The 26630-nt window shown below is 38.7% G+C and overlaps 1 protein-coding gene across 8 annotated transcripts; it reads left to right on the top strand.

The window, feature by feature from the left end:
- Positions 1-25854, top strand: LOC131071464 (uncharacterized). Of its 8 annotated transcripts, none has more exons than XM_058007362.2 (5): positions 1-187; positions 2357-3118; positions 3278-3478; positions 3685-3880; positions 25560-25854. In XM_058007362.2, exons 2-5 carry the CDS (start codon positions 2357-2359, stop codon positions 25760-25762), a joined length of 1362 nt encoding a protein of 453 aa, XP_057863345.2. In that variant the 5' UTR covers positions 1-187; the 3' UTR covers positions 25763-25854. The 8 variants fall into 8 exon arrangements, with proteins under 8 accessions (XP_057863345.2, XP_057863336.2, XP_057863297.2 ...); XM_058007353.2 differs by having other exon boundaries at positions 2301-3118; XM_058007314.2 differs by having other exon boundaries at positions 2-187; positions 2297-3118.
- Positions 25855-26630: the final 776 nt, after the last annotated feature.

The raw sequence follows: 26630 nt of genomic DNA, 5'->3' as shown, positions 1-26630 counted from the left end.
TTAAGCTCGCTTAAAATGTCCTACTTTTGCGACAAACAATACCTTACTTCCAAAAGACGGAAGATCATTTATAATCATTCAATGGAAAAAGAAACCTTGAAGGACAATCGTGGCGCCTGAAAAACAACCGCATTCAATTCAAGTACCAGCTTGACTAATCAAATTTAGAATTATAGCCATCTAGAAGGTATGCCATCGAATTACGCCCGGTATTTATTTGATTCATTGTGTTTGAGTTTGCTATTTTTTCGCATGAGGCTCGGATTATCTTGTTTCAGATAATCATTGGTCCTCCAAATAACTTATCCTTTTTTGCAGATGTATCAGATTTTTGTAGACTTAAAAGGACGATTTTGTAATTCAATGCCTTTGATCTATCTTAGTCTTTGTGTAGAGTTAGCAGCCCTTATAACCAGTGATCTACATTATCCCATGTCTTGAACATTGAAGTTATAAAGCCCCCGTCTTTCGGGTTGGTTGACCTGCAAATAGAAGATCGCTTTGATTTCTCTTCTAATTATGCAAATAAAAATGAACCAAAATAATTGAGAATAATCGGACTACTCAATGTACCCAGTAAGATTTTTTCAATTATCGAGGAGGTGAGGCTCAAGGCTCAAGGCTCAATTGCTAGCTCATACTTATTAAGACACCTGAGCTGGAGCTTTGGCTGGAGAGATTATCCAACAAGGGATACAAACCGCTTGTAAGATCTAGGCGAACCGAAGTACCCGAAATTACATTGCTGTAGCAAAAGGTAAAAGCTCAATAGTCTTACCTGTGTTGCGCGCATTAAGAAGTCTACCCTACCCAAAGTCCAGTGGGTTTTGGAACAACTAGAAAACAGGTAACGTTGTAGGAGACCAAGAGGATGGAGGGTTCCTCTGTGATCATATTGTTCTATCAATTTGAGTGCTTTTCAGTTGCCCCGTCCATCAGCATTGTTTGAAATTGAGTTATAGTACCCTTTGGAATCTTATAATTTAGGTCTTTGGGCAATATTTCAAGTTTTCCTTAACAATATCTTTTTTACATGATCCATAAGTATCTAATTGGTGCCTGATATGTTTTGACTCATAAGGACCTTTAGTTTTGGATGTTCTTTTAGTTTTATAAGTATGATTTACATTTCAATGTAGAATGTACTTAATTGTTTTTGTCTTCAATATTATGCTTGGTTCATTCTTGAGAATTTCATTGTTGTGCATCTATCATTTCGGTCACAGAAGTTTGTCGACCGTGTTTGCTTTAGTTCTTGCTGCTGTAGTCTGCTATAAGAAATTTATAATTGGGAATAAAAGGTAAAACAACTGCTAGATGGAAATCTGAAAATCAGTTTTACAAATCTGAAATTATGTTCTTTGAATAATGAAAACTTATTAAACCTTAATTGTAGAATACCATATGTAGTTTATTGAAACAACTCAGCTACAGAGAAATTAGCGACCCACACGAAAACATCATAAGTTCATAACACAGATTTAATGTGGAGAAACCCTCGCAGGAAAAGAACTCCCTCAAGAAGAGAGGCCAAGTACATATTATATTCAAAAGCAGGATTGCAATACAGCACACTTTTCATCTCCTTCCTTCGTCTTCAACCTGACAGCTCTTGTGAAAACTCAAAATGAAATCTTCATCCCAAGGCTCCAATTTATAGAGTTATTGGAGGAGGGAAACTGATAGTTAGTTTCCCAAAAAAACAGGGGTACCAAAAGTCCTCTTGCAAAAACCAAGCTACCTATCCTTTGGATTCTCCCTCAGAAACATAAGAGACATCAAATATTTCTCCAAAACAAAGAGTAACCTTCATGAACACCAATGGATGCTCCTTTCCAAGTACCCCTCCTTCCCCCGTAAGGAGTTAATTAATATCAGTTACAAATAAATTTTTTTTTTTATTGAACACCGTCATCCCTTATGAATGCATTTACAAACTATAGGTGGAAAATTATTACATCAATAACACCCTAGGTGCCTAGAGACACCTTGACAAGGATGTTGGAACGATAAATGACATAGGATTTACAAGGTTGATGACAACTTGATTCTAAAACTTATATTTTAGTCAGCAATATTCTCACTTTTGCGTTGTTATTTTATTCATTCATTTTCTGAGAAAATATTTTCTGTTTTCTTAAGTTTGTAATATTGTTAATTGTGTGTAAATATACAACTGACTATTTACTTATGTTTTTCATATTTACAACGTTTTGGCTGTAATGTTTTCATTTTTCTAATGTATGCAAGGTTGAATTTGAAACTTATAGAAGCTTTTATTTTGATACATCTGAAGACAGAAAAACAGTATCATACTATATACTGATCACAGACAATACTGTGATCAATTGTTTAGATGAATATAGAGGCATTGCCATATGGGTCTCAACCTTCTGAAGAACCTGGCGCTTGGGTTCATGTGTCAGCTCCCAAAAATCCTGAAAATGCTGTTGCTGATCCAAAGAAAGACTTAATGCCTCATGAGGACATGTCTGCAGATTTCTGTGCATGGAATAGTGTTGGTAATGCAGTACGTCCTCGCATCAAAAGGGAAAACGATTCACTTACCAGGTCCAAGTCTCTTGAGCAGGACTTAATATGGCCTGGAGTATCTTCTAATGTTGAAAGAATAAGCTCAACAGTTAATGTAATTCCATCTTGCAAGGAGAAATACCCAAGTGTTCCACATTTTTCAACACCTTGTGGTGTGGACATAGGAGTGGTAAGAGCTACATTAGAAGCTGAGCCTCCACAGTGGATGCCAGATAGCACTGCAAATTGTTGCTTACAGTGTCGAACTCTTTTCAAACCTGTAATATGTGGCCGTCATCATTGCCGCCTCTGTGGGGGCATATTCTGTCGTAATTGCTCCACTGGAAGGTGTTTACTTCCTGTTAAGTTTCAGGAGAGGAATCCACAAAGGGTTTGTGATATATGTTATCAGAGGCTTGAACCAATACAAAGAATCTTAGCAGATAGGGTGAGCAATGCATCACAGATTGCAACCCATGATGTTACAGATATGACATGTATGAGAGGTTGGCTGAACAGTCCGTTGGGTTTTACCATGGAGCAGGAAATTTACAAAGCAACTAATACAATACGGAGCTATTACCAGGTAGGAATGGTGATAAATTGTTATTTCCAGAATATTTTCCTCCCATGTTACTTTCCACAAGAACCAATTCAACTTGAGCTTTAGTCTTTTATAAATGAAAATTGAAAGGTTATATTGTAACTACTCTTTAATATTGATTGAATAGTCCTTGATGTACAGATCGGAGGTATCAGTGCAGACAAGTTGATTCCTAATGCTGTTCTTAAAGGTGCAAGAGGTCTTGCTATACTAACTGCCGTTAAAGTAGGAATGGTGGTGACATATAAGGTAGGGACTGGACTGGTCCTTGCTCGGCGAGTGGATGGTACCTGGTCTGCACCATCAGCTATTGCTTGTTGTGGTATGGGCTGGGGTGCACAAGTAAGTTATTCTTCCAGTTGGACAAATCTTTTCTTTTCTTGAAGGGATTTTTCTCTGTGCTTGTTTTAAATGGTTTTGGACGTATGATTTTTATTTACTGAAGCTTAAGATGATTATTTTTTAGATGAGTCCTAAAAGGTTATATGAGCCATTTAGAAACATGAATGGATTCTCTGAGAAAGCTATCTGACATTGACTTTAAATAGGCAGGAGGAGAACTCACAGATTTTATTATTGTCCTTCGAAATTCTAAGGCGATAAAAGCTTTTAGTGGTCGTCTTAACATTTCAATTGGAGCTGGATTGAGTGCAACTGCTGGACCTGTTGGAAGGGTTGCTGAAGCAGATCTTTGTGCAGGAGATGGGGGGACTGCTGCTTGTTATACATATAGCTATAGCAAAGGTTAGTCTGTAAAATTAGCTCTGTTTTTATTTTGTAGTGTGCATATTATTGATATCAAATTTGTGAAGTGCATGTTAGTTGTGTTGATATAATCACCTTTACAAGAGATAAAAAAGGCTTTATCAAATGTTTCATTGGTTATGCCTTTTTTGCCATGGCCCAGACAAGTGCTACACTTAACAGAAATGTATTTTTAAGAGCATTGAGGACACTGTGAAGCAACTATAAAGCACTTAACAGAAATGTATTTTTAAGAGCATTGAGGACACTGTGAAGCAACTATAAAACAGAGTACACAACAGATGGAGAAGATCTAGATGTATTGGCATCATCATAACATCAATATGACCGCAATATTATCACATTATCATTAATTTATGACGTTGTTGGCTTAGTAGTGAGATCCATATATGGCTTTATAGCAGTGTTCCACAGGGACGCGTCCCCCCCCTTTTTGGCCACGTCTCCTCGTAAGAAACGTCTCGGGGACGGGGGGACGGGGACGCGACGTCCCCCGCCGTCCCGCCACTGCCACCCAAGCGCCGCCAAGACGTCTCCACGTCTCCCAGGGAGACGTCGAGACTTGGAGACGTCTGGGCATCTCCCCATCTCTCGAGAGACGTGGACGGGGGGACGGGGACGCGACGTCCCCCGCCGTCCCGCCACTGCCACCCAAGCGCCGCCAAGACGTCTCCACGTCTCCCAGGGAGACGTCGAGACTTGGAGACGTCTGGGCATCTCCCCATCTCTCGAGAGACGTCTCTCGAGGGACGGGGAGACGCCCAGACGTCTCCCGTCACCCCACGTCAAAAGCAAACAAAAAAAGCATTTTTTTATAAACATGTGACTTTTTGGGGGGTTAAGGGGTAACCCTAATTGGTCGTGGGCCCCACTCTTTCCCCCAAAACAACACAAAAACATGTTTTTTTCAGATTTCACTCTCATGTTGGAAAACTGATTTTTTTTCCAGCAAGCTGAAGAGGAGGAAAAACTTGAAGAAGACTGATTGAAGGGGTGAGAAAAGTGATTGCAAGCGTGATAGGAACTAGAAGAAGCAAGAAGAAGAGGAAGAAAAAGATTCTTCTACATTTTGGAGAGATTTTTTAAGCACAAGGTAGGGTTTTTCAACTTTTTCCTCTTGTTCTTTTGGTTTTATTTTCTGATTTTCATTGTTCTATGTCATTTTTGGATTTTTTTTCCCTATTCATCTCAAAATGAGATTTGATGTTGAATCTTGAGGGCAAAATGATGAATGACCTCAATATTCAACATCAAATCTCATTTTGAGATGAATAGGAAAAAAATATATTGTTAAACTAGGCTGATTTTATTTTTATTTTTATTTTGTGAAATGCAGTGTCAATTTCACAATGAGCTCCCAAGGCATGAGTGAAGATGACATGGAAATCCATTCTCATAGTGAGAATGATTCAGAATATGAACCTGAAAATGAGGGGGGTGACCATGGGGCTGATCCTGGAGCCCAATCTAGTTCTATGGCGAGTGCACCAGCTAGTACAGGTTGCCCTTCAGAGTTGTTGGCACCATATGCTAGGGGTCATTTTGATCCTAAGTCTCCTCTAAAACAGTTTGCTTCATGAATATCAGTACAAGGCACATCACATTCAAGTGGGGGAACAAGGAAGTGGAAGTGCAACTTTTGTGACATTGAATGGTTTGGTAGCATTAGTAGGGTGAATGCACACTTTTTGTTTTGGAGAGGAAAAGGCATGAAACATTGTAAGTTTTTGGAGGAAGCTAAAAATATACAGTACATAATTGAGTTTAACAGGCTTTGGGGGGTTCCAGATGACACAAATATTTCAATGCCTACTACTTTGTCTGCTAGGGCAGCACTTCAGGGCAACCAGAATGTGCCACATACTTCTCATGCTTCGCAGACGAGAGGAATGGTGTTTGGATCTCCATCCACTTCCACTTCTACTCCCGCCCTGGATGGGAATCATAGGTTGCAGACACCACAAAGCAACCCCATTACTGATATGTTTAATGTGCAGCTAAGAGATGAGATAGATGAATCCATTGGCAAGTTCTTATTTGCCAATGGCATTCCATTTCATGTTACACGATCTCCTTATTATTGGGAGATGATGGCTATGGTGGCCAAGGGAGGACCATCTTATGTGCCACTAGGGGAGACGAAAATGAGGACCTCGATCTTGGATAAATGCTATTCCAAGATCAATATTTTGATGGGGAAGATGAAGGCATGTTGGGTGGCATCGGGGTGCAACATAGTTATGGATGGGTGGGCGGACATTAGCCATCGTCCACTCATCAACGTCATGGTCACATGTGCAGAGGGCCCATACTTCCTTAGAGTAGTCGATTGTACAGGGCATCGTAAAGATGCTGATTTCTAGTTTCAGGTCCTCAGGGAGGCTATTGAGGAGGTTGGGCCACAAAATGTGGTCCGAGTAGTGACAGATGCAGCCCATGTGTGTAGAGCAGCAGGGAGACTCATTGAGGCAGCCTATAGACACATTTGGTGGACCCCATGTTGTGTGCATGCCATGAACAATGCACTCAAGGACATGGGGAAGATAGACTGGATTAGAGTGGTCACCGATGCGAGAGATGTGCAGATGTTTATCTGCAACCACCACACTTCACATGCACTCTTCAAGACCTTTGCGAAGAAGGAGTTCTTGAAACCAGTTGAGACTAGATATGCATCCTATTTCATTCTCTTGGAGAGAATGATTGAGTTGCAAGAGGCATTGCAACTCATGGTTATGACTAATGAGTGGAATAGGTGGGTTGAGGCCAAGACAGAGCAGGGGAGAAGGGTGAAGGAGATAGTGAAGAGTGATGTGTTTTGGACTGATGCAAAATACATTGTCTCCATCATTTCTCCAGTATTCTAGGTGATCAGATATGGGGATGGGGATGCACCTAACCTTGGAGAGGTGTGTGATGTCCCCTTCTAGTTGACATCTGTCAGCTGAGTAGATTAGCCTATCACTGACCCTCGTAGGCTGATGAGGTTGGGTAGAGGGTCCTCCAGAGTTTGATTCACCATCTTCAAAGCGAGCACTCCAGGTCTGGTTTTCGTTTGAGGTCTCCAGGACTTCGTTTGAGATACTTTCTATTTTTAGCAGTCTTGCTATTTATAGCCAGTAGGTTGGGCAAGGACAAATTATGGTTGGCAGTCTCCAGTTCAGACGGCAGGCATTTCTGATGAATACTTAGAGAGATATTAATATTTAATTATTTTAATTAAATATTAAATGGCAAACTTTAATGTTTTAATGTTTTAAAAGTCGCTTTAAGTTATAACTTAAGTGAGGGTCTATTTCTCATCAGTTGGGGCCAGTTTTATATTAAATGGAAAGTGATTTATTTTTTGACACTTCAATAGTCAAAAATAAATAATAAAAGTTAAAAACATCATTAAAGGCCAAATCACACCTTTCTTGGGAATCGCGCCAACCCTAAATGGAGAAGATTAAAGAAGATTTTAGGTCTTCTTTTCATTATGCTGAGTTTGGATAATTTGATTTGGAGCTCTGAGTGGAGTTTTGGCCAAGGGTTTCAGCAGAAGATTCTTTTGTAGTGATCAGGGGTATCGGTGCAGAAAAACGTGGGATTCTTGTGCAACAGCATCAGAGGTTGTGAAATATCAGCTGATTTTGTTTTCAGTTGGTTTTATCCAGAAACCAAGATTGGGCAGATTGGAAAGGGGTTTATTAATTTTTATGCAAAGGATTGATTGTAGCCGCAGAGTCAGAACAGAGGCAGGAATAAGTGTGTGACAGATGGGGGTTTTGTGCATGTACAGCTTGCTGATCTGCCGTACCTTTCTTCCTTGAAAGGGTACAATTTTGCTGAGGTGGAGTCCAAAAATTCCAAAAAATGCCAGAAGGGACGCCTTGCCAATGTCTTTCCATCGGGCTAACATGCAAGTATTTCGGGTTAGTTTAGAATAAATTGCAGCTTACTGTCATAAAATCTGTGTATGACCAGCAATAGGAAAATAAGGGTTTTAACAGAATATACTGGTATTTATCAGTTCTTCTCTAGCTTCTTGTTATTTTTTATTTGAGTATTAATAAATGATGAATGGATGTAATGAGGGTTTGATCAATGTTGTTGAATATAAATTGATTTCCAGCAGATACCATTAGTTGCTTTTTGTGCTTAAGATTGTCAAAATTCTATTTGCTGTCATTATTTGCAAAGAACACACTTGAAACGCAACAGGTTCAACAAAACGATAGTTGTCTCAGTTGAGGGCCTTTTGAGGTTCTTACAGTGGTATCAGAGCTAAATCCTGCCATCCTAAGGGGTTAGCAGTTACATGCAGTCATAGGAAAAGGGTTCACACAGGTATTACACATGCAGTAGAGCCCTCCTTGAAGGAGAACAAAGCAATAACAAGCAGTCAGATACTATGGGTGACAAGCATGCAGGCAGACCACCCAGAGGCCACAGAACTGAGGATGAGGAGACTCGAGAATTTTTTAGGACTATGGCTATGGGGCAGCAGCAGGTTGCTCAGGCTTTACAAGCACTCACCACCATGATGGAGCATATGAATCCTCCAAACCGAAACAATCAAGAACCAGAGGACAATAGGAGTGTAGCCAATATTCCTAGGCCTCGTAGGGTAGCTACACGCACAGTTGACAGGCCTTCAAGGCCTAATTTCTTGGCAGAAGAACCTGAGGATGTTGCCAGAGCTGAGGCAGAGCCTGTCTTTGTTGACAATGTTATGACGGTACATGATGAGTGGAGTCTTCTTCCACCTGATGTGAGGCAGAATCTGAATTTTGATCAGTTCATGAGGCAAAAACAGGATTTAGAGAGAAATAGACAAGAGAGGAGGCCTCGTTTCCAACATAGAGAGCTTGAGTTTGCCACAAGCAAGCTCACTCTACCTTATTATGATGGCAGCGATGTAGTTACAGCGAGGTCTTGGATCCATAAATTGGATACATACTTCACACTGAGACCCATGATTGAAAGGGATGCAATTAAGTTTGCAACCTTACACTTGGACGGTACTGCACATGAGTGGTGGCATAATGGACTCATCACTCTCCAACATGATGAGATTACCATCTACCAGGAGCTCACTGATTTGTTAGTAGAGAGGTTTGATAAGAAAGACCCTGAGTCATACTTCTGGGAGTTAGCACAGCTGAAACAAACAGGGAACTTGGAGGTGTATGTTTCAGAGTTTTTGAAGCTGTCATGCATGGTAAATAACATGTGAAATCAGTGATTAGTAGTTATGTTTATAGAGGGACTCATGGAGCTGTTGAGAGGCTGGGTAAAGGCATTTGATCCCCCAACACTTCTACTCGCCATTAAAAAGGCACGGAGTATGGATGTGATAGCCACTCAGAATAAATTTGGGTCAAAAGGATCAACATCTTTCAAAGATAATAGGAATTTTAGCAAAGGGAAAGAAAAATCAGACTTTAGAAATGATTACAAACCAAAGCCAGCAGCCCCTCCCTTAGATCGGGAGACACTTAACAATTTAAGGCAAAAGAAACTCTGTTTTTATTGCAAAGGTCCATATGATGCCAACCATGGTTGTCCTTTGAGGCCTAAGGGCAGGGCAAACAGAGTAATGTGGGCATATTATGAAGATTCTGAATCTGATCATGAAGGTCAGCCTGCTGGTTATGAGAATTTAGAGGCTGAAGATGACACACAGGGTCCTCCGAGACTTGACAAAATGGATGCAGAAGGTGATGAACACCTTAAGGAGGCACTTCTCACGAGTATTCAGCAGGAAGGGTCATTTAGAATGAGGGGAGTACTTGCTGGTCAGAAAGTTATTACACTGCTGGATACCGGAGCCACACATAACTTTATTGATGCCAGGTTGGTGGAGAAGAGAGGAGTCCAAACAGAGGAGTTTGAGGGCATTCGTGTGAGGGTGGCAGATGGTTACACTTTAAAGTGTAATAGGATGATTACACAACTCCCATTACGTGTAAACAATTATGAATTCAAGACTGATTTCTATGTGGTTCAGATGGGAGACATAGATTTGGTCCTTGGTATGAAGTGGTTGCATGGACTAGGGAAGTTTACACTTGACTTGCAAGAGATGGAGATGTCTTTCACCATTGATGAGAAAACACATGTGCTGAAAGCGATTAAGGACAACAATTTCAGAATGATTACACTCAGGCGGATGGAGAGGCTTGTACGCCATGATCAGACTGAGTGGGCAACAGAGTGTATGATCATGCCCATACAACAGGATGCCCAAAAAGTTGAATATCATCCTGACATTCAGATACTGAGAACCAAACATAGCAAGGTTTTCAGTGACATACCATCAGGGAGGCCACCAGATAGGGGTTTTGAGCACATCATTGAGCTAGAGGAGGGAGTGAAGCCAGTGATGATTACTCCATATAGACATCCGAAGCGCCTAAAAGATGAAATAGAGAAAACCATACATGAGCTTCTGGCCATGGGACATATTTGGCCTAGTAAGTCCCCCTTTGCTTCTTCAGTTGTTTTGGTGAAGAAGAAGGATGGCACATTGCGGATGTGTATTGATTACAGGGTCCTTAATAAGTGGATGATCAAAAACAGATATCCCATTCCGCGTATTGATGAGCTCATAGATGAATTACATGGGGTCTGTCATTTTTCAAAGATTGATTTGAGATCAGGCTATCACCAGATTAGTGTTCGTGAGCAGGATATTGAGAAGACTGCTTTTCGTTGTCATTATGGACATTTTGAGTTTGTGGTTATGCCATTTGGGCTAACCAATGCTCCTGCTACTTTCCAGTCCACAATGAACAAAGTCTTTAGACATCAGTTGAGGAAATCAGTATTGGTGTTCTTTGATGATATACTGGTTTACAGTCGAACTTGGGAGGAGCACCTCAGTCACTTAGATACAGTTTTGAGCATTCTGAGCAGGGAGTCCTTGTATGCCAAGGAATCCAAATGTGACCTTGGAATGACTGAGTTATTGTACTTGGGCCATATTATCAGTGCAGAGGGAGTGCGGATGGATTCCGAGAAGATCTGTGCTATTGTAGATTGGCCTACTCCAGTGAACCTCACTCAATTGCGTGGGTTCTTGGGCCTATGTGGTTTCTACTGCCGTTTTGTTAACAGTTATTCGCACCATGCGGCACCTTTGACAGACTTGATGAAAAAGGGTACCTTCTTATGGACTCCTGAGGCCCAGGAGTGTTTTGAGAGGTTCAAGGAGCTCATGACTTCATGTCCAGTACTTGCTACACCTGACTTCTCGAAGTCATTTGAGTTACAATGTGATGCCTCTGGTGAGGGCATTGGGGCGGTGCTTATGCAGGACAAGCACCCTATTGCTTATGAGAGTAGGAAACTCCATGGACCTAAGAGAATTTACAACATTTATGATAAGGAAATGTTGGCCATAATGCATGCACTGGCCAAGTTTAGACAGTACTTAGTGGGCAGCAAGTTCTGCATTAAGACTGACCACAATAGTTTGAGACATTTCCTTGGGCAGCGTGACTTAAATGATAGGCAACAAAAGTGGGTCAGCAAACTTCAGGCTTACAACTTTGATATTTCCTATATCAAAGGCACATAGAATGTAGTTGCAGATGCCTTGTCACGTCATCTCCACCTGAATTCTATGGTCCAGATAGCAGAGGATTGGCGGCATATTATAGTGGCAGAATACGCCAAAGATAGCTGGGCTGCAGGTGTGATAGAGGGGTCAGTAGTGGACAGTAGGTATATAGTTGTAAATGAATTGATCATTTACAAGGGGAGAGTGTAATTGATCCCAGGATTGGAGTTGAGGAGTAGGGTACTACGGTTTTGTCATGATGAACCAATAGCAGGACATCTCGGGTTTTTCAAAACCTACAGACAGGTTCGTGAACGCTTCACGTGGAAAGGGCTCAAGACGGATGTTCTACAGTATGTTAGAGAGTGCCCTGTTTGTCAACAGAATAAACAGGAGCATACATACCCTGCTGGTTTACTTCAGCCACTTCCAATTCCTGACAAGAAGTGGGAATGTTTGTCTATGGATTTCATCATAGGGTTACCGAGAGTGTAGGGACGTGATTGCATATTTGTGGTTGTGGATCGTTTGACGAAGTATGCTCACTTCTATCCGATCACCACCACTTATTCAGCTATTCAGGTAGCAGAGTTATTCTTCAGAGAGGTATTCAGATTACATGGGTTGCCTCGGACTATTGTCAGTGATAGGGACACGTGGTTTTTGAGCCACTTTTGGCAAGAGCTTTTCAGACTCTGTGGGACCGAGCTTACACCGAGCACTAGTTACCACCCTCAGATTGATGGCCAGACTGAGATAGTTAACAAATGGGTGGAGGGATACCTCAGGAACTATATTTCAGGGCAGCAAAAGGCGTGGGTGAAGTGGATTTACCTCTGTGAGTACTGTTACAATACCACTCACCACATGTCCATTCAGATGACTCCATTTACAGCATTGTACGGGTATGAACCTCCCAGTTTCATTGACTTATTGCTGAGTGACAGTAGGGTGCCTAGTGCGGGAGACATGATACAGGAGAGTCAAGACATTGTGAAGACTCTTAAGGAAAATATAGCCAAGGCACAAAATCAGGAAAAACAATATGCTGATAAGAAGAGGATAGAAAGGTCATTTGAGGTAGGAGACATGGTGTATTTGATGTTGCAGCCTTATCGACAATCTACTCTCAGGAGGAGTTGAGCAAAGAAGCTCAAGCCTCGATATTATGGCCCTTTCAGAGTAACTAGGCGTATAGGTGAGGTGGCTTATGAGTTGGATTTACTGGCAGATAGCAGAGTACACAATGTGTTTCATGTGTCATGTCTCAAAAAAGCGTTGGGACACCGTATTGTTCCTTCCACGGTCTTACCACCCCTAGATGATGAGGGGAAGTTGATACTCGTACCTGAGGCTATCATTGAGTTCAGGGAGAGGAATTTCAGGAGACGAACTATCACAAAATACTTGGTGAAATGGAAGGATTTGCCGGTAGAGGATGCTACTTGGGAGAGTGAGGAGATTTTACAGCATCCGGAGTTGAGATTGCTTGAGGACAAGCAATTTCAGGAGGGGCGGACTGTGATGTCCCCTTCTCGTTGACATCTGTCAGCTGAGTAGATTAGCCTATCATTGACCCTCGTAGGCTGATGAGGTTGGGTAGAGGGTCCTCCAGAGTTTGATTCACCATCTTCAAAGCGAGCACTCCAAGTCCGGTTTTCGTTTGAGGTCTCCAGGACTCCGTTTGAGATACTTTCTATTTTTAGCAGTCTTGCTATTTATAGCCAGTAGGTTGGGCAAGGACAGATTATGGTTGGCAGTCTCCAGTTCAGACGGCAAGCATTTCTGATGAATACTTAGAGAGATATTAATATTTAATTATTTTAATTAAATATTAAATGGCGAACTTTAATGTTTTAATGTTTTAAAAGTCGCTTTAAGTTATAACTTAAGTGAGGGTCTATTTCTCATCAGATGGGGCCAATTTTATATTAAATGGAAAATGATTTATTTTTTGACACTTCAATAGTAAAAAATAAATAATAAAAGTTAAAAACATCATTAAAGGCCAAATCACACCTTTCTTGGGAATCGTGCCAACCCTAAATGGAGAAGATTAAAGAAGATTTTAGGTCTTCTTTTCATTATGCTGAGTTTGGATAATTTGATTTGGAGCTCTGAGAGGAGTTTTGGCCAAGGGTTTCAGCAGAAGATTCTTCTGCAATGATCAGGGGTATCGGTGCAAGAAAACGTGGGATTCTTGTGCAACAGCATCAAAGGTTGTGAAATATCAGCTAATTCTGCTTTCAGTTGGTTTTATCCAGAAACCAAGATTGGGCAGATTGGAAAGGGGTTTATTAATTTTATGCAAATGATTGATTGCAGCCGTAGAGTCAGAACAGAGGCAGGAATAAGTGTGTGATAGATGGGGGTTTTGTGCATGTACAGCTTGCTGATCTGCCGTACCTTTCTTCCTTGAAAGGGTACGATTTTGCTGAGGTGGAGTCCAAAAATTCCAAAAAATGCCAGAAGGGACGCCTTGCCAATGTCTTTCCATCGGGCTAACATGCAAGTATTTCGGGTCAGTTTAGAATAAATTGCAGCTTACTATCATAAAATCTGTGTATGACCAGCAATAGGAAAATAAGGGTTTTAACAGAATTTACTGGTATTTATCAATTCTTCTCTAGCTTGTTGTTATTTTTTATTTGAGTATTAATAAATGATGAATGGATGTAATGAGGGTTTGATCAGTGTTGTTGAATACAAATTGATTTCTAGCAGATACCATTAGTTACTTTTTGTGCTTAAGATTGTCAAAATTCTATTTGCTGTCATTATTTGCAAAGAACACACTTGAAACGCAACAGGTTCAGCAAAACGATAGTTGTCTCAGTTGAGGGCCTTTTGAGGTTCTTACAAGGTATATGAGTGCATTGACTCTATGCTTGACCAGATGAGGGCTGTTGTGCGAGTGAAGGACCCCTCTCTAGCATTCTACAATGAGCAAATCCGACCTATCATTCAACGTAGATGGGACAAGTTGAACACTCCTTTGCATATGGCTGCCTTTGCCTTGAATCCGAAGTGGTACAAGGCTAGATCGGGTAGACTGACACCGATTCAGGATGATGAGGTGAAGGTAGGTTTCTTTAGGTGCATAGAGAAGATGTTTGATTCCAGAGATGCTAGCACAATGCGCACTGAGTGGGGAAGATTTGCCACTCTTAGAGGTTATTCAGATGTGGAAAGATGGATATAGACACTATGGCACAGGAGGACCCACTTTTGTGGTGGTATTGTCATGGCCCAAAATCTTTGACCACCACTCTAGCCATCCGTCTGCTATCCCAGGTTTCCAGTTCTTCAGCTGCTGAGAGGAACTGGTCTACATATAGCTTCATCCACTCTCTTAAGAGGAACAGACTTACCTCTAAGAGAGCAGAGAAGCTTGTGGCTGTACAAAGTGCTTTGCGTCTCATGGACCACAAGACACTTGTGTACAAGGAGAGTCCAGCGGCACGATGGGATGTAGAGCCAGAGGAGCCTTCACAGATTGATGAGGATGATCCTACCACTTCAGATGCAGGACTAGTTGGTGTGAGCTTGAGGGACCTTGATCTTCAGGAGTCCAACAGTGCCAATGAGGAGTTCGCGAATAATTAGAGGCCTCCATTAGCTACATTTTGAGTTTTGTCATTTTGTCTTTGACTCTAGTCTCTTTTGTAATGCTATTGCTACACGTATTTGTATTTGGCTACTCATTGTAATGATGAATCATGTAATCATCTTTATTATTATAGACTCTGCAATGGCATCAGATATTCATATTTTCGTTTTCCTTTTTCGATATAATAGAAATGAGAAATCTCCAATTTGACAATTTCATTTGTCAAATTTTATTTAGCATTTAGCAATTAATATTACTAATCTAAGTAATCTTGGTATTTCCTATAGTTTCATTTGAAATCTAATTCTTATACTGTTATACTGTCATACATCTTTTCAAAACTAGTTTTTCAAGTACTATATGTATATGTATAACTATATGAGCACCACCACCCCGCCACCCTTGCCGCCGCCGTCCCCCCGCCGTCCCCAAACTTAGGCCCTTGGTCCCCCTGTCTCGGAAACACGTCCCCTCGTCCCCAACACTCGTGGAACACTGCTTTATAGTTTAATTGAAAATTTTAAATTCGTGATAATTACTATTTCTTTATGGCCGACTGGGCTAATGTGGCAGTCAGGTCACCATCATCTAATGCACAAGACTACTAAAAATATCTTTCTTGAATATAGTTGCTTTTGGAAAAACTGTGTCATATAAACACAGGTTTTCCAAAACCAAACCCATTCAAACTCATGGACCGTGAAAATGTTAACGTTTATGATCATAGTTACCGGATATGCCATCCTCTCCCCTGTACACGTATCTGCACACCCAGTAAGGATGCAGGTACGATACCCACTCGGCTATGACTAAAACCTACTTGTACTGAAAACTAGGGCAAACTTCCTGTGGCACCAGATACATCTGAATTTGGCAATGTGGTCATGTGTTGTATCCGAATGAATTTTATGTAAAACATTTAAACCCTAAAACATAAAGAAAACCTCTAAAATGCCAGATATGTGTGGATATAGTGTAGTATCAACAAAAACCAAATATTATCCCATTTTCCAATCGATGTTTAAAATCTTTCTGGCTCACGACCTCCTTTCATTATGTCGCCCAACATTGCTAAACATTCACATATTCATTACTGTTTCATTCTGCCATTGAACATTGTGTGAATATCATTCTGCCACCGTGAATGTTTTGTTTTACTACTTAGCTTGTAACAGAAGCAATTCCTAAACATTCATGTTGCAATGTTGTTCAATCTTTAGGATTAATATTTATGGTGGTGAATGTCCCTTTTTTTCTCTTTTTTAGGTTTTTTATTTTATGTTTTATGTTAGAACTTAGGCTAAATTGTTAACTTTATTTACTTAAAAGTTATTTAAATGCAGCATTATTTGATTGTGGGATCAATAAACTACAATGAGGTGAAGATGATCTGCCTTGAAACTTGAGCATGGCATCAGGCAGTTCCTTAGCGAGTCAGCAACTACCTCTTGATTGTTTTGACCTCTGTGAGTTTTTTTACAGCTATGATCAACAAGGTTAGTGATTTCAGTGTGGTACCTAGGTCTAGTGTTTTGATTTCTATTCAGCCGATTTTGGACTGCTGACATCAGAAAACAATAGTGTGAATCAATTCCTGTCTTTTGTGTTGTGAACCTGTAACTGAAAATTTTAACTGCCCGTACACAAATACGAACCAAAATATATAACTGGAATATAAATTTACAAAGATTTTTCCTTTATGAGAGTACTTGTAAAAACAACAGAAATAAAATCTGTTCTACTAATGCCCCCTATTAGGAGGTTGTCAATTCCCAAAGAGAAACATATATTACCACCTAGTATATTACATTAATTCAGAATAGATAATTAAAGTTGTCCATAATTCATCTTCATATTGTCATTACACCAGTTCTAATCCTAATCCCTTCTCATTCTTAATCCCAGTAGAGGGGATTGGCTTGTCTAGGGGACTATGACACCACCTCCCTAATTCAGCCCAGACGTCGGGAACATCAGTCCTTTCATCCTTGGGGCTCTCTTTCATCTTGGAGTGGATTTACTCTGCCTCTCCCTAACAGCACCCGTCTCCCTTGGGGAATAGAATAATTGGAATTGTTTAAGATGTAGGACGAAGTTATGGCCATATCACTTTGTATTATGGACATTATAAGTAGTTTGACATTCTGAATTATATTATTGATTATCTTGCTATTTAGTATTTTCCCAAATTACATACTAGTTTAAGAATTACTTTAACATGTTTGGTTTATATAATTGATTATTATTCTGTTATATATATATATATAATGTATTATGATAAAGAATTATCAGTACTTGGCAGCAAACATTCAGTTATAGTGATCAGAGCAGAATGATCTGCAGTCCCTTTCTCTTAATTCCTTTTCGATGCCTTGCTACAATGACGTCAATTCCATCTTATACTCTCCCTGATCGAAGGGATTGGTTGCATTTAAACAGCACGTCTCATGCCTTCTCCCTAATTGCCTCTCTTGCAATTTGTGCCACTTCATAACAACAATGGGCTATACAACTCGTGGCTTTTCAGTTTCCTTGTTTAACCGTTGTTTCATTTGATGGAAATGATTAATCATGTGATTAGTCAAGATCGATACTTCTTTGATAGAAACCGGACATGCTTAATAATTTGTTTGTTGATCATTCTCCTAGAGATGAGGATGTATGTTATGTGATAGATGCAACTAATTACCATAATCGATCTGTCTATTCTTCTGCAATTTTGTCTCTCCTAGAGACTTTACAAAATTGAGGAAATAGTAGTGGTGTAAGGTCAGGGTTGGGGATATTACAGTCTCCCCATCTTGGAAAAATGCTTGCCCACAAGCATTCTTATAATGTTATGATGATTCTTGGATTCAATCTCCACTATGTCATCCTTAATGCATGACCCTTGAGATGACGTAGGCTTAAGACAGGTTTTATCTCCTGTCTTTTCTCAGCACTTAAAAATGTAACGTTTGCACAATATCATAGATATCTCTAGCGTTAAGGAAAAGGAACTTATATATCTAGATGAGGATTAGAAGCATGACACACATCTATGACTTCAAATGCAATGTTCTCTAGATAAATTCATATCCTATTGATTGGTTCTTGTTATTCACATATTCTAGATTAAGTAAAATATAGAGCCAACCACAGAACATACACTTGAAAACACGGAGTATACACATGAATGTATGAAAACACGGAGCATACATGAAGCATACACATGAATATATGCATTATTAAATTCTTTCTTATTGACTAGGATGATTCATTGATTTAACTTTACCCTGCAAGATGGCAGGATCAAAGCTCTGATACCATATGTAATGTCCCCTATTAGGAGGCTGTCAATTCCCAAAGGGAAACATATATTACTACCTAGTATATTACATTAATTCAGAATAGATAATTAAAGATGTCCATAATTCATTTTAATAGTCATTACTCCAGTCCTAATTCCCAATCCCTTCTCATTCTTAATCCCAGAAGAGGCCATAGGCTTGTGTAGGGGGCTATGACACCACCTCCCTGATTCAGCCCAGACGTCAGGAACATCAGTCCTTTTATACTTGGGGCTCTTTCATCTTGGAGTGGATTTACTCTGCCTCTCCCTAACAGCATCCGTCTTCCTTGGGGAATGGAAGAATTGGAATTTTTTAAGACTTAGGACAAAGTTATGGCCATATCACTTTGTATTATGGACATTATAAGTAGTTTGACATTCTGAATTTAATTATTGATTATCTTGCTATTTAGTATTTTCCCACATTACATACTAGTTTAAGAATTACTTAAACATGTTTGGTTTATAAACTTTATATAATTGATTATTATTCTGTTATATATATATAATGCATAATGATAAAGAATTATCAGTACTGTGGCAGCAAACGTAAAGTTATAGTGATCAGACCAGAATAACCTGCAGTCCCTTTCTCTTAATTCCTTTTCGATGCCTTGCCACAATGACGTCAATTCCATCTATACCCTCCCTGATCGAAGGGATTGGTTGCATTCAAACAGCACATCCCATGCCTTCTCCCTAATCACATCTCTTGCAATTCATGCCACTTCATAACAACAATGGGTTATACAACTCGTGGCTTTTCAGTTTCCTTGTATAACCATTGTTTCATTTGATGGAAATGATTAATCATATGATTAGTCAAGATCGATACTTCTTTGATAGAAACCAGTCATGCTTGATAATTTGTTTTTTGATTGTTCTTCTTGAGATGAGGATGTATGTTATGTGATAGATGCAACTAATTACCATAGTCAATCTGTCTATTCTTCTGCAATTTTGTCTCTCCTAGAGACTTTACAAAATTGAGGAAATAGTAGTGTTGTTAGGTCAGGGTTGGGGATATTACAGAATAGCCCAATCACTTGAGTGAGTCACCCTTGTGCGTAGAAGCTACAAAATACTCACTTTTAATTCTGTTTGTTGACTGTTCTTCTTGAGATGAGGATGTATGTTATGTGATAGATGCAACTAATTACAATAGTCAATCTGTCTATTCTTCTGCAATTTTGTCTCTCCTAGAGACTTTACAAAATTGAGGAAATAGTAGTGTTGTTAGGTCAGGGTTGGGGATATTACAGAATAGCCCAATCACTTGAGTGAGTCACCCTTGTGTGTAGAAGCTACAAAATACTCACTTTTAATTCCAGGGGAAACCTTCGTCACAATAGGTCTGCTAGTTCATCATAGAATTGCAATACAAGATTCCTACTGTGAATTGCTTGCTTCATTTGGACAAGCATGTTGTTACAAGCCTCATAAATTTCTCCAAGGCTTGGAGGCTATATATTGGCATACTTAATTAGTAATTATCCCCACGATAGATTAGGTGATATGATAAAGCAAATATACCTACAAGCAACATTTGAAAAATTAAAAAGCTATTATAAATATATGTTTTTTAAAATAAAATGAAAAGATTTAAAATCGAATGCTATCTTTTTCCAAAAATAGGAAGTAAAAGTAAATTACTGAAATTAAAAGCAAATGTAAAAAATTAAAATTTCTCACCTCACAGTGGACAACCGAGCATCATCAAGCACCTTTTGTATCACTTTCTCCACTCACCATGAACCACCATGGATTGTAGACTTTATTGCACTTCCAACATCCTTTCCAGCACAATGAAATTTCTAGCATATCTAATCTCCAGTAATTTGAGGGATTTCTCTGATGAATTTTAAAATAATGCAAGTTAGGTGTGGTGGTTACATACAAACATTTGTATATCTCTAGCTTTGGTCATCACTGTCTTCACAAAATCTATTTTTCCATTTTTTTTCAAAGCATTTACAACACATGAAGTCCAATAAATGTGTTAATAAGTGTTTTCAACCATCAAATCAACTAACTTACAAACACGAGTTAAATCTATCACAACTTGCACAACAATTGAAGATCCAACCTCCTCTATGGCCTCCCTCAAAAGTTGAATTTTAAAATTTGCGTCCTTGCACTTTCTAGAGAAATCAATAGCTCCAAGAGAGTATGAACCAGCTGGACATGTAACAATAATGTTAATGAGTAGCCGATGTTGAATATTAGTCCACCCATCCATGACAATGGAACAACCTATCCTAATCTATATGTCTCATGTCCTCTACCAACATGTTTACCCTTGAATATTGCTCATCAAGGATTGAGGTATGCAATCCATGTTCTCCAAGGATTGCATAAAAGGATCCAATTGTGTTATTTTTTTCAACATCTCTCTAAAATAAGGAGATTGTGCCACATGAAAGGGGATGGCATGGGCATATTTTATTGGTTATTGTATTATTGAGATTTTCTTGTTCTTGCAAATTCGACAACCCTACCTACCACTATATTCTTGTCATCTATGAGAGAAGTGGTCTTTCTCTTCCCTCTAGAACTCTCACCCCTATTACCAACAAATGATACACTAGAATAGTCTAAATTGGATGACAGATTTAGCTTCTCTCTTCCTAACCAACTTTCCATTTCAACCCTCTCTTCCAAAAGTTATTGACCCACAAACCCTAACCCTATGTCTACTCTCACCTAATAAATGGTGCCCAACTCTACTATATCTCCCATAAAAATCAGTATTTCAAACATGACACAACCAATGCTTGTTGCCCCCACATTTTTGGACCAGTTATTTCCCAAAATGGTGACATATTGCATTAAGAGTTTTGTAGGATTGAAAGGGCCTTTTGCATGTTTTCAAAAGAACAAAACCCCCTCACCATTCCATTCAACTTCATTTTGGTTTATGTTGGTATGCCCTTCGTCACCTTCAATGTGTGATAGCAAAGAGAAAATATGAAAGAAAAGAAGCAGAACCATCCCCTTACCATTACTGCTCATTATTATTTGCAAAGAAATGTGTGATAGCAAAGAGAAAGCTTGAAAAAAAGAAACAAAAACATCCCCTTACTTGCCATTGCTGCTCATTATTACTTGCAAAGAAATGCATGATAGCAAAGAGCAAACTTGGAAAAGAAGAAGAAAAAACACTGCTTTAAGTTTTTTGACAAAAAAAATCAAAGCAAATTAAAAGGAATGGCCGTGGTGATTATTCTAATGATGTTCAATGCAAAGAGTGGCTGCAAACCGTCTCCCGCTTTCCTTCCCTCATCTTTCCTCATTTAGTTTACTTTCTTTCCTTCCTCTTCTTCAAGCTATAAAAAAACTCAAATGGCAAGTGGCAAAAACTATTTAGGGAACGAGTTTATGTTTTAAGATGTTTAGGGTTCCATAAGGGGTGTGGTAGGGATTGAGATTCCCCATCCCAAACCCCTTCTAATTTCATCCTTCAAAAAAGAGTATTTTTTAACTTAAAAAAAAAATGTTGGGTACACCTGGATGTCCTTGAGATGGTTGAGGGACATCTTATATGGCCCTAGTGATGTCCCACCTCTATGGAGGGTGTCCTATGTAATGTCCCCTACTGGTTTAGGCTTGTTTTAACTATAATTGATCTTTTAGACTGCCCCACATCTCCTTTCCCAACTTCTTAGATGCTGTCAATCTTAACAGAAATAAAACATATTCTTCCTTCTGATATTAACTTAAGAATTCTTCTGATTGATATTCTAACATTTATTTGTCTGACCATACTCTCTCTCTCTCTCTCTTATATCATTATAATATATATATTACTGCAGACCAGTTCTTATAAAATATTATAATAATTATAATTATATTATTATCTTGTATTTTATTTTAATTAAATTCTGCATAGGAATATTATCGGGTTTCATATATTAAGCACATCACCTTGCATACCATCAAGAACAAGGATGTTACTGCCTGTAACTTAATAATAGTTCCGATCTGATCTGATCCTCTCTCCTATTCTCTGCCATATATCCTTATCTGAGTTTTTTTCCTACTTCCCTTTCTACGTCTGAGTAATAAGGTTTTTCCCCCTTCCGTTTGGTTTTCAAATCTCATTTATATCTCCCAAGAGGACCGATTCCAAAGAGACATCTTCCTTCATTAAGTAACCATTCAAATAAGACACATCTCACAAATCGCACCCTCTGTTATCTTGATTTTCTGTCTATTAATATTAATCTATGCCTGGCCTTGAATTTAATTATTGCTGCGCATCATGGATGGCTGCAATAAATATATTTCACCTTTAACAAGATCGCTTGTTTTTTTTATCATTCATGCTTTGGGGCCTTTTAATAAATTAATATTTAATCATAAAATTAATTTATTAAAGATTTAGACATTAAATTAATTTAGTGGATTAATATTTAGATGTAGGGCTATTATAGATATTATTGTTTCATTAATGATTGTATTATTAATAATATCATTAATTTAATAATATGTAATATTCCTTTATAATATTTCCAAATGATTATAATATAATATTAATTTATTTTATTTGAACATTTCAAGAATATTATAATTATTTAATAAATATTAATGAAATAATAATATTTAATAAATATTAATTAAATAATAATATTTAATAAATAAATAAATAGTTAATAATTCCAAATAATCATTCATTGATAAATATATTAATTAATAATAGTAATTGTTTCATTGAGGATATACCTAATGATCAAGGAGGGAACATGACATCCTACAAATGTTCTTGGGAATTTTAGGGTTGCATAAGGGGTGTAGGAGGGCTTGCGCTCCCCTACCCAAACTCCTAATTTCATCCTTAAAAAATGAAAGTGTAGTTTTCAAACATTTAAAAAAATGATGTTGGGGAAACTTGGACATCCTTGAGATGGTTGGTGGACATCTTACATGCCCCCAATGATATCCCACCACTATGGAGGACATCTTGCAAACATTCGTGGGAATTTTAGAGCTGCATAAGGGGTGTGGAAGGGCTTATGCTCTCCCTTCCCAAACCACTTCTAATTTCATCATTAAAAAAGAGTTTTTTTTAACATTTAAAAACAAATGATGTTGGTGGCACTTGGATGTCCTTGAAATGGTTTAGGGACATCATATATGTCCCGAATGATGTCCCACCTCTATGGAGGACATCCCACAAATGTTTTTGGAAATCCTTGGAGACAAGGGGCAGCCAAGGGACATCCCCTTACATCCCACTTTGGGGATAGGGACAAGTGATTTAGTGCGGCGAGGGACCAGGGGGAAGGCGGGGAGTGACACATCCTAGTGTAACTTATGTGTATCTAGTAGGTCAATATCCATCTATAGTCTCCTCTTGCAAGTTGATAAGCTTCTTACTTATTACAACCATTACAAATGAGGAGTATTAATAAATGATGCACTTGTTCAGGAAACCGTTGCCATCCCAGTTAAGGATCTCATAGGAAGTTGTTAAACCATGTCACGAACCCTGAGGGGAGATGGTGGACATGTTCCACCAATTTCCCCCGTGGTGTTACCCGAGGGGATTCGAACTTGTGCCTACTTGGATACCACTCGAAGAGTTGAGTTGGTCATTTCTCCCAAAAGATGCATCTGTCAAGAAATTGCTACCATCCCAATTAAGGATCTCACAGAAGGCGTTTAAACCATGTCATGAATCCCGAGGGAAGATGTTGGGCATGTTCCAACAATCTCCCCCTCAGCATTACCTGAGGGGATTCAATCCTACGATCCCGCTTTGATACCACTCGAAGGGAGTTGAGCTGGCCGTTTCTCCCAAAAGATGCACCTGTTCAGAAAACCACTACCATCCCAGTTAAGGATCTCACAGGAGGCTGTTAAACCATGCCACAAATCTTCAGGGGAGACGCTGGAGACGTTCCAACATCTTGTTTAATGCTACTTAATCATAGATGATGGCACCCACTCATCTTGATTAATATTTCACATTTGACCTATTGGTGATTTAAACTATTTTTGCACAAACCCTAGAGCACACACTCAATTCCTACGGTCAGGGAATGTCAGCATATATTGTCTTGTTGGAACTTGAGGGATAACCCCCTAGCCTTCCATGCTCCCTCCTCCCTAGGCCTAGCGTAGCCTTAAACGAAGGGGGGCTACCCTACCTAAAGAGTTGGTCTTGAACTATTCGTTGCCTAGTCACGAGTTTCAGTGCATTGCTCATAGTCCCAGGCTAACATCCCCCAACCTTAGGAATTGAGTCTGCAACAGTATAAATACCAACATGATCCATAACTTCATCTTAGGATCTTAGAGTATAAAATATCATGATTTTCTGGAAAATATTGATTTGAGCTTTCCAAAATACTAATTTTGAATGTCTTGATGCCATTTATGACAATTGTGATTTCATTTGCATCTTTTGTTTATTTGTCATTAATTTAATGTATTCCTTAAGGTCTATAATTGATTGCTAAGCTACAATAGTGCTTTAATGACTTTGTCTTTGATTCAATAAAATACCTTTCAAACTTAATGCATACCATAAAGCTCCTACTGGCTATAGTACCCACTGGGGGTTTAGTCTTTTGATAGTATAATTTGATAACTGAAGTCTCATTAAGATCGATTAACTCTCATATTTGTGTGATTCAAAAATTGGTTCTACTGCCACTTGTTCCAAATTCAATCAAGCGATATTGCTGACCTCATTCCTTCTTGGAGGATATATGCCTTCTAGGAGTTTCATTGCCAGAACGAAATCTCTTATACTTTTTTTTCCTTATTAAAATGGGAAATTCACTTTCAGCTAGGTTGCTTCCTTCTGTGGCCATTGCAATAAATTTTTATTCTCAGCAGTAAATATACTAATAAATCAATACCTTCCAATCCGATCACATACTTTCCTTGCTGAAGTTTGCAGCTGTTTGAGCAATTCAAGGTTTAGAAATCTCTTTCACATTGCCATACTTTGGAAGGCATCACATGTTAATAAGATCTTGAATTCTGTTTCTGGCAGTTTTTCCTAGATTTGAAATGGACTCATATGTAGCAAATTATTTACAAAAGGAAAATATTTGGCTGTGGATATCTCAGTGATTTTTATTGTACAACAAGTTTAATATATTTGTAATTTCAAAGGCTTCATGGATTTGGATTTGACACAATCTACTAATGTTGGATTTAGGTGCTTTTCTGGGAGCATCTTTGGAAGGCAATGTCATGACAACTCGTTCTGATACAAATCACCGCTTTTATGGAGATCCTTACATTTCATCATGGGATGTTCTTCTTGGGCCGGTACCAAGGCCAAGAGCAGCAAGTAGTTTATATAATGCATTGCATACTTTGTTTGGTAAACTTGAGGAAATGGAGTCCACATTATTCTAATACAGTACCGTAATTGTTTACATTGTTAAAAAACATATTTGATTTTTTAAAGAATATGGCACCTCTTTTAAATATGATTGGGTTTACTCTTATAGGTATTCTATTTCCAAACCAATATTTGTGAAGGGAAATAAATGCAAACTAGAGATGCATATCAGAAAGACAGGATTGTGTTCACTTGTATATTAGTGTCTTATACTATCTTCTCACACTAGGCAACATGTTGATTTCGTGTTGACGCACTACGAGTTTAAAATGCAAATAAGACTCTGATAAGATCCTGGCCATTGTACTTAATTGAAGGAGATTCTGCTGAGAAATATCTCATTCTCTGTGTTCTAAATTTAACTTAACTATGGTGAAGGACGTTACCTAAATAAGATTTGTTGAGAGGTTTTTCAAACAAGCTCCATCCAACTTTGGTTTACAATACTATATCTTGCAATTATCAACATATTTACTTTACATAATTGTCCAACATACAAGGTGTTGCTATGAATCATGACTCGAATAACTAGTTATTGACAACAGTAGACAGCTGTTGGCTTTAGCCACTAATGAACATTCATTGCAGAAGCACATGTAAGCAATCTATGCTGTAAAAATTTAACAAATCCACAAGATAGTGTGGAAAACATCTTTAAACAATAAAGTATAAGGAAAAAATGTTGAAGACTAAGCTAGTTATGATTGTTGGCTTTTCCTGAAGGTACCTTTTTTGTTTTGATATTATGGGTAAAGTTGGTTTTTTGGGAGGGCCTAAATCATTGTACATCAAATATGTTTTCACATGAGGATAATTTGTTGTTTTTATTATTCAGTTATTAATCTTTTTTCATTGCAGACTATATTTTTCTCCACGGAATTT

This window comes from Cryptomeria japonica, chromosome 1, assembly GCF_030272615.1.
Source record: "Cryptomeria japonica chromosome 1, Sugi_1.0, whole genome shotgun sequence".
Taxonomy (NCBI): Eukaryota; Viridiplantae; Streptophyta; class Pinopsida; order Cupressales; family Cupressaceae; genus Cryptomeria; species Cryptomeria japonica.
The sequence above is the reverse complement of the archived record's forward strand: the minus strand, read 5'-3'. Positions and strand labels throughout refer to the sequence as shown.